General features: G+C 52.2%; 2 protein-coding genes across 4 annotated transcripts; both read right to left on the bottom strand.

The window, feature by feature from the left end:
- Positions 1–219: 219 nt before the first annotated feature.
- Positions 220–3,410, bottom strand: ATP6V0B (ATPase H+ transporting V0 subunit b). The gene is made up of 8 exons (XM_016199318.2): positions 3,321–3,410; positions 2,530–2,578; positions 2,211–2,294; positions 2,005–2,082; positions 1,730–1,799; positions 1,566–1,617; positions 1,219–1,409; positions 220–517 (listed from the first exon to the last, which is right to left on the bottom strand). Exons 1-8 carry the CDS (start codon positions 3,385–3,387, stop codon positions 491–493), a joined length of 618 nt encoding a protein of 205 aa, XP_016054804.2. The 5' UTR covers positions 3,388–3,410; the 3' UTR covers positions 220–490.
- A 3,288-nt stretch (positions 3,411–6,698) lies between these two features.
- On the bottom strand, positions 6,699–11,172 carry DPH2 (diphthamide biosynthesis 2). Of its 3 annotated transcripts, none has more exons than XM_016199315.2 (6): positions 10,682–11,172; positions 10,350–10,462; positions 9,876–10,099; positions 8,993–9,676; positions 8,732–8,908; positions 6,699–8,650 (listed from the first exon to the last, which is right to left on the bottom strand). In XM_016199315.2, exons 1-6 carry the CDS (start codon positions 10,826–10,828, stop codon positions 8,526–8,528), a joined length of 1,470 nt encoding a protein of 489 aa, XP_016054801.2. In that variant the 5' UTR covers positions 10,829–11,172; the 3' UTR covers positions 6,699–8,525. The 3 variants fall into 3 exon arrangements, with proteins under 3 accessions (XP_016054801.2, XP_016054802.2, XP_087676974.1); XM_016199316.2 differs by having other exon boundaries at positions 10,706–11,172; XM_087820848.1 differs by having other exon boundaries at positions 6,699–8,908.
- Positions 11,173–12,904: the final 1,732 nt, after the last annotated feature.

Genomic DNA, 12,904 nt, shown 5'->3' with positions numbered 1-12,904 from the left:
CCATACCTCTCCCCATCCCGACTTCATCATGCCCATCAATACAGATGTTCAGGGGTACAGAGTCCTCAGCCCAGCACCCTTCCCATCCCACCCAGGAGCCAGCTTTGTCCAGCGCAGAGACAGTAGATATGAATGGCAAGAGGCTGGCATGAGGTTGAGGCCTATAGGCCTGTTTACCCTTCTGTGAAAGGTGAAGGAGGGCAACAAAAGCAGCACTGATCCAGACAAATACCACGTTTATTTCACAAACACTGGGAAGACAGGCTGGGGGTGGAGGTGGGACACAGGTGCAGAGCTGCACACAGTCATCAGCAACCCACTCCCCACACTGAGGATCCAGCCAGGCAGAGCCTCCAAGTCGACAGGCAGCGAGGAGTGAGTGCAGGGAGGGCCCAGAACACCGAGCCCTGTGAAAGGGGCACAGCTCCAGCTGTCCCAGTAAAACCACAAATAAATAAGAGTGGGGCACGGCCCCACCCACACAGATCATCTAGTCACCCATCTTCACTTTGGAGGTCTGCAAAAAAAGAACAGAAAAAATCAGGTAGAGACAGAGAAACAGATAAGACAGTGACAAATGACAGAAGACCAGACCTAACAAACTCATGGTGAGATGAACAGATGGATGACTGGACCAGAATGGATATGCTATGACAGACAAACACAGATGAACATGGACAGTCAAACCACCACAGTTAAGCTGTGGGACAGATAGATGAAGAGAAGTGGCATATAGACAGTGCTGGTTACAAAGAGTCAACCCAGTCAGGCACCCACAGTCACCCTCAGATCCTCAAGCTGATCATTAGCCACAAACTCACACACTGCCAGACAGATAAGGCACACACAATTCAGACATGCTGTCCGACTGACAGGAGAGATACACACAGGCCCAGCTAAACAGTCAAACACACTGAGACAGACTTATTTGGACACAGACAAGATCTCAACCCATGGAGACAAACAAAAAGAGACTAAATGAAACATACAGACACAAAGCAACAGAAAAAACCCTCAAGACAATTGTCAGTGTTTCCAGATTAGAAACAAAACTAAATTGAAAGCTTCAAAAGGGGAAAACCAGAAGATGGGAATGAAGTGGTGGAAGCTGTTCAGGGGTTCTATGGTTACAGGTGGAGGAGGGAGCACTGCTGCTCCTCTGGAAGGAGGGTGAGGCTGGGTTAGGGACAAGGACAGAGGCTCTCCAGCATTCAGCACCTGAAGGATCGCAACGATGACCCCAAAGAGGCCGATGGCGCTGCCAAAGATCTCCACGATAAGAATCTTCACAAAGAGGCTAGGGTTCTGTGCATCGGCCAGGGCTGCTCCACTGCCCACAATGCCCACGCAGACTCCACAGAAGAGGTTAGACAGGCCCACTGTGAGGCCAGCTCCAAACATGGAGTAGCCTGGAGGGATGGAAAGGGAACGTTGAGGCCAATCACCAGCCCAACTGTGCAAAGCAGGCCAAAGTAGGTGACAGAATATCAAAATAAAGAGTCTAAACTGAGGGTGGAAAGGGGAAAGCAGGTGCCCTAGCTTTTTCCCTTCACATACCCACCTACCTGCATGATAGTTTCGATGGCCAATGGCTTTGGGGTCAGTGGCACTGAAAGGCTGAGGAAGGCAGAGAAGTAATCAGAAACCAATCTCTAAGCTCCTCTCCATTCCCCAAGCAATGTACAGAACACACTGGAATGGATGCTCAACCCGCCTTGGTACCCCATACCTCCGCCATGTTGCTAATGACAATTGCCATGATGATGCCGTAGATAGCCACAGCCTCACAGAAGATGATGCTGGAAGCAACAGTGGTGGGCAAAGGGGGTTGAGAGGAAAAAGAGATGAGAAAGAAATCAACATTCCTCCTCAGGGAGTCCCCAGTCACCTTTCCCCCACTAGCATCCCACCCCATCAGGAGGCTGGTGAGGAGCTGTCACGTCAAACAAATGGGCAGCTTCCAATGCAGCTGGTTCACACAGCCTTCCAAGGGCCCCAACTTACCTGACCAGGTTCTTGGTCTTGATCCTAGGGGCCTTCACCCCTCCTCCAATGATGGATGAGCCAGTAATATAGATGCCCCTGGTGTAAGGATAAGAAACCAATGAGCAGAGGCCAAGCTAGACAGTGCCCCCAGGGTGACTAAGGATCCAACACCACCACCTGCTATGACTCACCCCCTCCCCCAATCACACCACCCCAACACTCACCAGGCTGCTCCAACCACAGACAGGGAGATAGCTAGGCCAATGCCCAGGTTTGACCACATGAAGGGGGAAGTCTCTGTCAAGAACCTGGTGTGAAGACAGGGAGGAAAGCAATTCAGCCTTGGTGGAGAAGTGGGCACAAAATTCAAACCTCCACACCTCCAACCCCACCAGTACTGGTTGCTAAAACAAAAGATTTCAGGTTTCCGGAAGGTCCACATCCCAGGCAGCCGGGGATGGGGTGGAGGAGGGGGCACAAATCAGCGAAGGAAGGCTGCAGAGAAGCAGCTCCCAGGGGAGTCCTCTCCCTGCCTTCCCTTACCATGCCACATCAAAGCGGAAGCCCAAGTCAAAAATGGTGTAGCAGATCCCTGCAGCAGTGAGAAAAAAGGGGTTAGGGGCTGCTCTCCAGAGAGAAGCTCCCCAACTTAGACATGAAGTTGCGGCCCAGCTGATGGGCCACCTCCTCAAAGGTCTGCCTACACCTAAGTCAAGGGAAAGTCCCCAGGCTGGTCCCCCTCTGGAAAGCACGGCTGTCTATACAGATGCCTCTGCTCGGGCCTCCATTTCTGCCACTCCCTCAGTAACATCGCATTCGGTGCCACCACCTCCCAGACCAAGACCCTTCCGGGCAGCACCTCGCAGGCCTGAGAACCCTGGAGGACGGGAGAGCAAGAGCTTGGGCCAGGCCCCGCCGGATCCCGCCGGCCCAGTCCGCGCCGCTGTTTACTCAACAAGCTGGGGGGGCGGAGAGCTCAACGACCAGAAAAAGAGGAACTGGAGCAGCCGGCCCATGGCCCAAGCAGGCCGGTCAGAAGCAAGAGGGACGACGGCCGCGCGCCCGGGGAGGCGGACGGTGACGGCGACGACCGAAAGCGCCCAGGGCTGCTCTCGCGGCCCCACCTACCCCCGCCCGCGCCCCCCCTCGAGCAGCTGGAGATCCGGGTCTCCTCCGTCGGGGTCACCGGCCCCGACAGGCGCGAGGCAACTCCCGGAGCCCGGGGCACAGAGCTCGCGCTGGAGCTCAGCCGTCCCGGGACCCCCGCCCCCGCTGAGCTCCAGGCCGACCAGCTCCGCCCGGACGCGGGCCCCGCCCGCAGGGCCCGGCCTCACCCACGACGACCATGCAGGCCCAGAAGGCCACGAAGACCCCGGAGTACAGGAGCGCTAGCCCCGTCATGGCGGCGGCGGCGGCGGCGGCGGCGGCGGCGCGGCCCGGGTCGGCGGAGACAGAGCTAAAGCCGCGTCCCTGCGTCCACCGTCCGCCCCGCAGTCGGTCCTCCGGCCCGCACGGTCACCTGACTCGCCCACGTGACGCGCGGGCACCACGTGACCCCGGGCCGGCTCGGCGCCGCCGCGGGGGCGGGCTCGGCGCCGCCGGAACTGCCGGCGCTGAGGATTGTGGTGGTTGTGGTCCCGGCTTCAGGAGCGGCGCCGGCGCGCTGCCGACGGGCGCCTCGACCTCCCAAGGTGTCTCTCGCGGCTCCTGCGCGGCCCGCCGGCCCTGCCTCCGGCCCGAGCCTGCTCGGGGCCCCGCCCTTGCTTTCCCTCCCAGGCGCGCGAGGGGTCAGCTCTGCTCCTCGGGCTGCTGCCTCTCCGCGGCGCGCTTCCCCGCTGCCTGGCGCCTGGCCCTCAGAAACCGCTCTTCCAGGGCGCCGCCCCTCCCCGAGGCGTGGTGTGCGCCCGCTCTGGGATGCCCCTCCCGTTCAAAATGCCCCCCTGATGGCTCCCACTCCACTCGAAAGCCCTCGTTCTTTTAATGGCCTCTAGGTCGCTCCCAGCGTGGTTCCGGACTGCCCCTCTGTCGCCCCGCTAGCTCCGGCTGCACGGCATCCGTGCTGTTCCTTGAACATGCCAGCCGTACCCTCACCACGCTGGCCTCGCACTCGTTCTCCCTGCTTCTCCGAACTTACCCTGTGGCTTACTCGGCGTCATCCTTCCAGGCTTCGTTCACCTCTTCAAAAGGCCTTCTCTGACCATCCTGTTTAATATTGCCACTGCTGGGGCATTTGCCAAGGGAGAGACCTAGGAGGCCTGTTGAGAGTTAAAAACAGATTAACTTGAAACCACCTGGGTGCAGGTGGGGTGAGGCTCAGTGGGCAGTCACTACCCCAGAGGAGGTAGAGACTTTTCTGTAGGGCTTACCCGGACGGGAGGGGGAGTGAGGAGTGGGGAGTTGGATAAAGAATCAATGTTGTCTGTTTTCCCCTGTGCTTTCTGTCCTTCCTGCAGTCGGGTGCAGGTATTCTCACTGGTCGTTTGTGCTTTGGCAGGGCTTGTGGTCACTTTGTGGTTTATAGGTTGCCAAGTTCCTGCTTCTGGACTGCTCCCACCAAGATGGGAGCTTTGGACTCGGGTTACCAGGGACCTTATAGCAACCCCTCTCCCCTGCACTCCCTTCCCAGCTTTATGTCTCCATAACACTTATCACCATCTGGCATACTGAGTGTTTTGGTTATCCATCTCTCCCCACCCATGAGAATGTAAGCACCATGAAAGGATTTCTGTTGATCTCACTGTTGTATTTCCAGTGCCTGGAACACACTGGGTGCTCAGTGCATGTTTGTAATTGGTGGTTACAAAGTAGTCAAGAGGATGTAAAGCAAAGCATAGGGAATAAAGTCAATAATATTGTAATAACTATGTTTGGTGTCAGGTGGGTACTGGACGTGTGGGGGGGAAAACTTTGTAAAGAACATGATTGTCTAACTACTATACTGTACACCTGAAACTAATACAAAATAAAACTGAAAGTAAACTGTAATTGAAAAAGGTTTATTGATTATATGTTGAAATTGTTTTTTATATGAGTTTTAAAAAGTATTAAATTTACAAAATAAAAGAATATCTAGTCATACTCAGCAATATTTCTAATCTCCTTTTAAGCTCTTCCCAGTTGATATACAAAATTTGTATTTTAATTTGCATCTACAATGTTTAATTTCTACATATTTACTATTTATAAACATTAATTTTATAAGTGTGGGTTATAAATAAATATACACATTTACCATTTTCTAAACCTTACTTATTCATATTGTACATGTTGCTTTCTGCACTCAGATGTTTATTTTCATTTCATATAATTTAAAGATGCTTACACTACATTTGCAAAACATTTTATCTTCTCAATTGGTTGATCCCTTTCAATTATTTTTTAATGTTTTTATTGGCTTCAGAGAGGGAAAGGGAGAGGGAGAGAAACATCAATGATGAGTCATTGAACGGCTGCCTTCTGCACCCCCAGCACTGAAGATCGAGCCCAAAACCAGGCATGTGCCCTAACAGGGAATCAAACAGTAACCTCCTGGTTCATAGGTCGATGCTCTACCACTGAGCCATTCCAGCTGGGCTCCCTTTCAATTTTGATGTGTTGGTTTGCTATACAGTGACACACATTTTAATATACTGAAGGTTGTATCTTCATTGTTTTCTTCAGGTATTTATGGGTGTGTGTGTATGTGTGTCTTACATCTTAATAAAGACATTTTGGTTACAAAAAACACGTTTGGCCCTGGCCAGTATGGCCCATTGGTTGAAGTGTCAGCCTGCACACCAAGGGTTGCAGGTTCAATTCCTGGTCAAGGGCACATACTTGGGTTGCAGGTTCAATCCCACATGCTGGAGGCAACCAATCGATGTGTCTCTCTCACATCGATGTTCCCCCCACACACACTCCTTCCCTCCCACTCTAAAAATCAATGGAAAAAATATCCTTGGGTGAGGATTAACAAAAAAACAAAAGAAATTCCTTTTTTTGTAGAATACGTTTGGTGCCCATCTTGTCCCAGTTACCACGGTCAGTTTAGAGATCTGCCTCTACCAGTGGACTGGGCACTCCCTAAAGGTAGGGACCACATCTCCCTTGTTCACCTGCTTTTTCAACACCCTGGACAATGCCAATATGCCAAGATTCTCAGAAAACGTGTGGAATGAAGTGAGTTGTTTCATTCACTCCTCAGCCTTTAGGGTCCAGCAACTCCACCCTGCCAGAGGCGCCCCCCCCCCCCCCCGTGCTGGGTCATGCGTGTATTTAAGCATGGTGTATCCTTTGTTAAATGTCCTTTTCACTTCTCTCCTATTTTTTCCTCCAAGAGATACAGCTTACATATCACTCATTCTGGGAAGCCTTTTTTGAGCTCCAGCTGCCCCTGTGGGCTTCCCTCCTCACAGATTAGTTTCACTGTGTGGTAAGTGCCTATTTAACCACCTCTCTTCCCAATTACACTGTGAGGACAGGAATCCAATAAACTACAATTCAGATTTCCACACACAGGACCTGTGCAGGACCTGCAGTGTGTGATGAATAAAAAGAAACAGGAGGCCCGGCCAACGTGGCTCAGTGGTTAAGTGTTGACCTATGAACCAGGAGGTCATGGTATGATTCTCAGTCAGGGCACATCCCGGGTTTCGGGCTCCATCCCCAGTAGGGGGTATGCAGGAGGGAGCCAGTCAATGACTTTCATCATTGATGTTTCTCTCTCTCTCTTCTCTCCCTTCCTCTCTCTGAAATCCATAAAGATATATTTAAAAACAAACAAAAAACAGGAGAAAAAGTATCTGGTTTATTCAAGTTTCTGTGATCTCCCTGAGAAACAAATCAGAGTCGGTACAGATCAGCACTGTCCAACAGTTCTTTTTTTTTTTTTTTTAATATATCTTTATTGATTTCAGGGAGGGTGAGAGAGAGAGATAGAAATATCAGTGATGAGAGAGTCATTGATCGGCTGCAGCCCGCAACCTGGGTATGTGCCCTGACCGGGAACCGAACCCTGATTGCATGGATCCTAGGTCGATGCTCAACCACTGAGCCACGCCCGGCTGGGCTCCAACAGAACTTTCTGTGATGAAGGAAATGTCCTATACCTGTGTTATCCTCTTATATTTTTTATTGATTGATTTTCTAATTTTTTTTAGAGAAAAGGGGAGAGAAACATTGATTTGTTGCTCCACCCATTCACACATTCATTGGAACCTGCAACCGTGGCTGGCATATCAGGATGATGCCCTAATCAACTGAGCTACTCAGCCAGGGAAGGAAACTGAGTTTTTAATCTCAGTTAAACTATGTTTAAGTAGCCATGTGTCTACTGGCTGGTATACTGGATGGCACAGGTGTAGACCAGCGGTTCTCATCTGGAGGCAATATTGCCCCCACAGGGCACATTTGTCAACATCTGGAGACATTTCTGATTATCACAATTGGGAAGGGGTATGCTACTGGCGTCTAGTGCGAAGAAATCAGGGATGATGCTGAACATGCTACAATGCAAACAGCCGCTCTCAACAAAGAATTATATGGCCCAAAATGTCAGTTGTGCCGAGAAACCCTGGTCTAGACCATCTATAATCTGCCTTTGAAAAGGGCAGACCCTCAACTGCACATCAGAACTGGGATTAGCCAGAGGTCCTGGGCTGCTCCCAGAACAGATGGGCCTAGAAGCCTTTAGGAATACTCCAAATCGGTCCCCATCAAACATCAGACATTTACTAAGCCAGTATGTGCTAAGCCTTGTGCCAGTGCCAGAACAAGGCAAAGCTGGATCCTATCCTCAGTGAGAGGCTGGCTGCCCTCCCTCCATCCAGGCTCCTTCAAAGATCCTGGCAGAGGGGTGAGGTTGGTACAGGGAGCACTAAAAGGTCTTAGCAGTGATTATTATTATTTTTTTTTTTTACAGATCCTGCCCCAAGTTTATTTGTACAAACAGCACAGGAGGACACCAGCTCCATGCAGAAGCAGCCCAGGGGTCACCAGTCCTTCTGCCCTCACATCGGCAGACAGAGGCCTCTACTGTGGAGCCTTCATGGGGGTCTGGGCACCTTTGGAAGCCTGAGCCTGTGCTACAGCTATAGCTGCAGCCTGAGGCTTGGCTTGAGCCTTGCCTTGGCCTTTGGCAACAGAGCCTGAGACCCTTGGCAATGCTAACATAAGCACATTTCCCAAGCTTGGGGTGAGTGATGTAGGCAAGTTAATTGAGTTTGCGGCTACTGCTCTTTGGGATCTTGGGTTTGACCTCCTTAGGCTTTATGAGGGCCTTGATAGCCTCAGTGAGTGTGCTCATGGCCTTGGCATTGTTGACCTGACTCTTCTTCAGGCCCTTCTTGTTGTACTTCTTGGCAAAGTGTATGTTTCTCAGGAACTTGGGGTCTACTTCCTTCTTGATGCTGTTTCTGTGCCATTTTCAGAACTGGTTGTGCACGGTGTGGTTCCTGGACGTGGCCATATCTGCACTGAAGCCCACAGCTCCCAAAGCGCCTGGGACTGGAAGAGTTAGCTGTGATTCTTAAGTCCATCTGTGTCTCTGTCTCCACATGGTATCAGCTGCTTCCCTCATCATCATAGGCTATGGCAATTCCTCGTTTTCCACTCACAGCTCCTGTCACTGGTGTCTGACCCAGGAGAGGCTGCAGCCCTTGCCAGCTCCTGGAACTAAGGAAAGAGGCTGCAAAGAAAGGAGACTGAAGCTGAGTGGGCTGAATCTGGGAGAAGAGTTCAGATGGGAGTAGAGACTTGGCACACTTACCTGCAGGGCTGCTCTCAACCAGCTCCAGCTGAGGCCGCGGGGTCACGGCTGAGCATCCAGGATCATTTGATGGCTTCCAGGCAGGTGGGGGTCGGAGCTCCCCAGTAATGAGTGACACATCTGGGGTGTCCCACAGTTCCGATTCAGGTGGCGGGAGGGGCACATGGAAGGGAGAGCCTAGGAGGGAAAAAGATGATCCATACTGGCCCCCTGATTCCATGCCCCAAATGTTTCCAGCTCAGGCAGTGCCCCACCACTCACCAGGCAATAAGTCTGCGTAGTGTGTGAGGTGAGGAGCCAAGCCTGGAGATGGCCAGGCAGGGTTGCAGGCAGCCTCCAGCTCACATGGTGACAATACAGGCCGGAAGAAGCTACCAGAAGGCTGGGGAGCTAGGGTACCAAGAGGACAGGCCAACAGCACAAAGACATCTACCTCAGGGAAGTTGGCAAGCTTGGGAGGTGTGGGCCGCCCCAGAGCTAACACATAGCTATGCTTGCCAGCAGCCCGAGTCAGTTTCCGCAAGTGTGCCAGTGCCTCACGGTGTCGGGCCACACCCAATGTGCCCACCAGCAGCCCTACCACACGAGCATCTTTGGCCCTCTCTACCAGATATCGTCTTCGTGCTCTTAGCCGCCCAGCCCGGGCACCTTCATCCTGAGTCCGCCCTGTGTCTGGGCAGCAGGAGGAGAAGGGCCGCCCTGGTGCCCAGCCCAAGAGCAGCCGGCTCAGGTCAGGGTCGAGGTCAGGGTCAGAGCTGGCCCCAGAGCTTCCTACATAGAAAGCACCATACTCTTCCAGGCACCTCCCTGGGGTCAGGGGGAAGCGACGCCCAAAACGCTCCAGGGGCTCAGGCTCTGAATTGAGGGAGCCCACTGGCCAGGGAAGAGCTGGGCTGGAGACAAGCAGGTCCAGGTACCGTGGGCGCAGGAGAGTGGCCAACGCCTCTGGAAGAAGGAGGAGGTGTCAGGGTTGGGGCCTGGCAAAGCAAGAGCTCCCTTAGACCCCAGAAGACTGAGTGTGACCCAAAATCAAAGGCTGGGGTCAAGTCCATATCGAGAACTCTATGGGAGTGTACTGAAATGGGGAAATAAGGCACAAAGTAGTTGACCCACCCTCCCTGCATGCACAGGCAAAACCCCTCACCCAGGGCATGGGCACAGGCCGGCTCACTCAGCAGCACCACAGGAGCTGTGGGGTCTGGGTTTTGGGCCTCAAAGGCTTTGGCACAGAGCTCCAAGGCCACAGAACGCTGACCAAAGACAAAGGCCACCGGCAGTGGGCGGGCTGGAGGGCTTAAGCAGGCAGGGCCAAAATGTACAAGGGCCTGAGCTCCAGCTTGCTCAGCACCCAGCACATCCACACAGCAGCTGCAAGGGAGATACCATTAGTGAGAAGGGTTTCATCAGAAAGTTAGGGTCATCAACGGGAAATGTGGTCAGTGAAGAAAATGATATTAGAAAAGACACTGTCATTGAGAGGAGCTAGTATCAGGGCAGTCATCAATAATCATCAAAGAGAAACAGCCATTAGGGGCAGGCACTGTAATAGGGGGGAAACATCACAAACTCTGGGTCCCTAGGCCTACCCTACACTCCATCCTTAAGCTCAGGTTCACACCTGCCATAGGCTGTGTCCCCCAGAATGAACATTTTCGACCCTGTAGTCTCCTCCAGTCGCGCAGCCACAACCTCAGCATCTCCCAATAGCTGGTCAGGGAACTGCAAGGCCACCTGTAAGCATAAACATGGTCAGGAACCCAGCTGGTCTCCTTCACCGAGGGTCTCTTCAAAGAAAACCTTCCTGGTTGAGTCCCTACCCAGCCAACCTTCTATGCCTCGCTCGTCCCGGAGAAGGGCCTCGCCCACTCCCATAAAATTACCCCAGGACCCCGGTCCTCTGGGCGACCCGTTCCCAAAGAGGTGAGCCACTCCTCCCTAACCAGCCCTCACCCGCTGACACCCCAGGTCACGAACAAATTCGACGACTCGCTGCAGCTCGTACACTCGGTCCAGGTCCGCATCAGGAGTGAGCAGCCCCGCGGTCCCCGCCTCCCGCTGCAGCGCCGCCTCTGCGGGACTGCTGAAGGTAGACTCCATGAGGCAGAGCTTAGATGACGGGAAGCTGCGAGGACCTCCCTCGACCGATCCACGCGGCCTCAAAAGCAGCCCTCAATGGGTCAGAGTCGCTTGGTGAAGGCGGGAAGCTAGGGAGTCAGTCACTCCGCAAACGGGACGACCCAGCCGCGCATCTGAACAAGCGTTTGCTCACCACACGTGAGTCAACCTGAGAGATTACTTCCGGGTTCTGAGGCGGGGCTAACAGCAATTTTACCAATCTTAAACCAGCACGGCTCCCGCCCTCCAATCCTCGCTACCAAACCTGCCACAACCAATGGTTGGCCACAGAGCCCAAGGCCAATAGGAAGTGCTTCGGGGGAAGACGCGGAGCCTTGTGGGTGTTGTAGTTCCTCTGGCTCTCCTCTCCACTCGGGCAGTTTTCAGGTTCAGCCCAATGCCGGCCTTCCAGAAACGCCCACTCCCTGAAAATAGCTACTCCAGTTTGAGCAGCTCCAACGTCTCCATGGCTGTTTCCTAATCTGCAGAATGGGGCTCGTAGCAATAGTACTCCTAATAGGATTGTTGGGTCAAAACAATTTAGACATAAAACCTTACAAAGTAGTCCTTTGTATATCACATGTACTGAAAGCATTGCTATTACCCACAGTCGGTCAGGCAGGCAAACATTCAGCATTACTGCTCACTGGGCACTACATTCTTAGCGTTTACAGTCTTCCCAGTAAGAACTGTCCCATTTTATAGGTGAGGAGACTGAGATTCAAAGAAGCTAACTACCTGTCTAACAAGACACAGCGAGTCAGTAGCACATTCAGTATAAACCCAGGTGTGATTTCAGAAGCCGGGATTTTTGACTTCTCATTCTCCTGTCTTGTATGTGCTATATTGGTTAGTGGGAGGGAGAGAAGAGGACGAAGACACTAGATAGCATGTAGTAGAAGAGAACTGAATGAGAAATCAAGAGTAAGGTGAGAATGGGGTAGGGGCAGGGGGACAGAGTGGCCTCAGGGGATGGCACATGAAAGACTGGCATGGGAAGAGATTAAGCGAGAATGAAGAATGAACACAGAATTTGTGCAAAGGCTGGGAAAAGAACAGGGGAAGGAGACAGTTATAAAAGTAATCAGTTCTATCACCTCTAAGGAGACTCAAGCTCACAGACAGGAGTGGGGAGAACCCAGGCCTGTTCCTCAGATCTTACTGAGAAGGCTGGGGTGCCTCAGAGGCAGCCCAGGTGGAACTGTGACTGAGGAGAAAGAAAGGGAGGGAGGAGAGCAACAAAGACAGGAGCTGTCCCTGGTACTGACCAGGCGCTGATCATTGGGAGCAGGTCAGGTACCATAGAGTGGGGGAGTTACGAATACACAGACAACACTAGGTCCTGCCTTCCTCTTCCTCTGGGGTCTGCAATGCCTCCTCCTACACATGCTTAGTCCCTCACTTTTTCTTTCTTTCTCTTTCTTCTTTCTTTCTTTTTCTTTTCTTTCTTTCTTCTTTCTTTCTTTCTTTCTTTCTTTCTTTCTTTCTTCTTTCTTTCTCTTTCTTTTCTTTCTTTCTCTTTTCTTTCTTTCTTTCTTTCTTTCTTTCTTTCTTTCTTTCTTTCTTTCTTTCTTTCTTTCTTTCTTTCTTTCTTTCTTTCTTTCTTTCTTTTTCTTCTTTCCCTCCCTCCCTCCCTCCCTCCCTCCCTCCCTCCCTCCCTCCCTCCCTCCCTTCCTTCCTTCCTTCCTTCCTTCCTTCCTTCCTTCCTTCCTTCCTTCCTTCCTTCCTTCCTTCCTTCCCTCCCTCCCTCCCTCCCTCCCTTCCTTCCTTCCTCTTTCATTTTTTTACATCCTCACTCAAGGATATTTTTTCCATTGCTTTTCAGAGACACTGGAAGGGGGAGAGAGGAACATTAATGTCAGAGAGAAACATCGATTGGCTGCCTACCACATGTGCCCAGACCAGGGCCAAGGATTGAGCCTGCAACTGAGGTACTTGCCCTTGGCCAGAATTGAACTGGGACCCTTCAGTCTGAGGGTTGATGCTCTAACCACTGAGCAAAACCAGCTAGGGCCTCAGTTACACTTTCTATACCTCTCACTGATCATGTGCAAATCT

The sequence above is a fragment of the Miniopterus natalensis genome, chromosome 9 (assembly GCF_054644295.1).
Source record: "Miniopterus natalensis isolate mMinNat1 chromosome 9, mMinNat1.hap1, whole genome shotgun sequence".
NCBI lineage: Eukaryota > Metazoa > Chordata > Mammalia > Chiroptera > Miniopteridae > Miniopterus > Miniopterus natalensis.
Note: the sequence above shows the minus strand (reverse complement) of the source record. Positions and strands in the feature narration are given on the sequence as shown.

Bases quoted from the DNA above. Each gene is read 5' to 3' on its own strand.
- ATP6V0B (XM_016199318.2), bottom strand. From the start codon at position 3,387: ATGACGGGGCTAGCGCTCCTGTACTCCGGGGTCTTCGTGGCCTTCTGG. The intron at 2,295-2,529 runs GTAAGGGAAGGC...TCTTCACACCAG, and splicing joins TTCCGCTTTGATGTGGCATG to GTTCTTGACAGAGACTTCCC. The intron at 1,618-1,729 runs GTATGGGGTACC...TGCCTTCCTCAG, and splicing joins TCATTAGCAACATGGCGGAG to CCTTTCAGTGCCACTGACCC.
- DPH2 (XM_087820848.1), bottom strand. From the start codon at position 10,828: ATGGAGTCTACCTTCAGCAGTCCCGCAGAGGCGGCGCTGCAGCGGGAG. The intron at 10,100-10,349 runs GTGTGAACCTGA...TCTCCCTTGCAG, and splicing joins GGGGACACAGCCTATGGCAG to CTGCTGTGTGGATGTGCTGG. The intron at 8,909-8,992 runs GTGAGTGGTGGG...TTTCCCTCCTAG, and splicing joins CTACGCAGACTTATTGCCTG to GCTCTCCCTTCCATGTGCCC.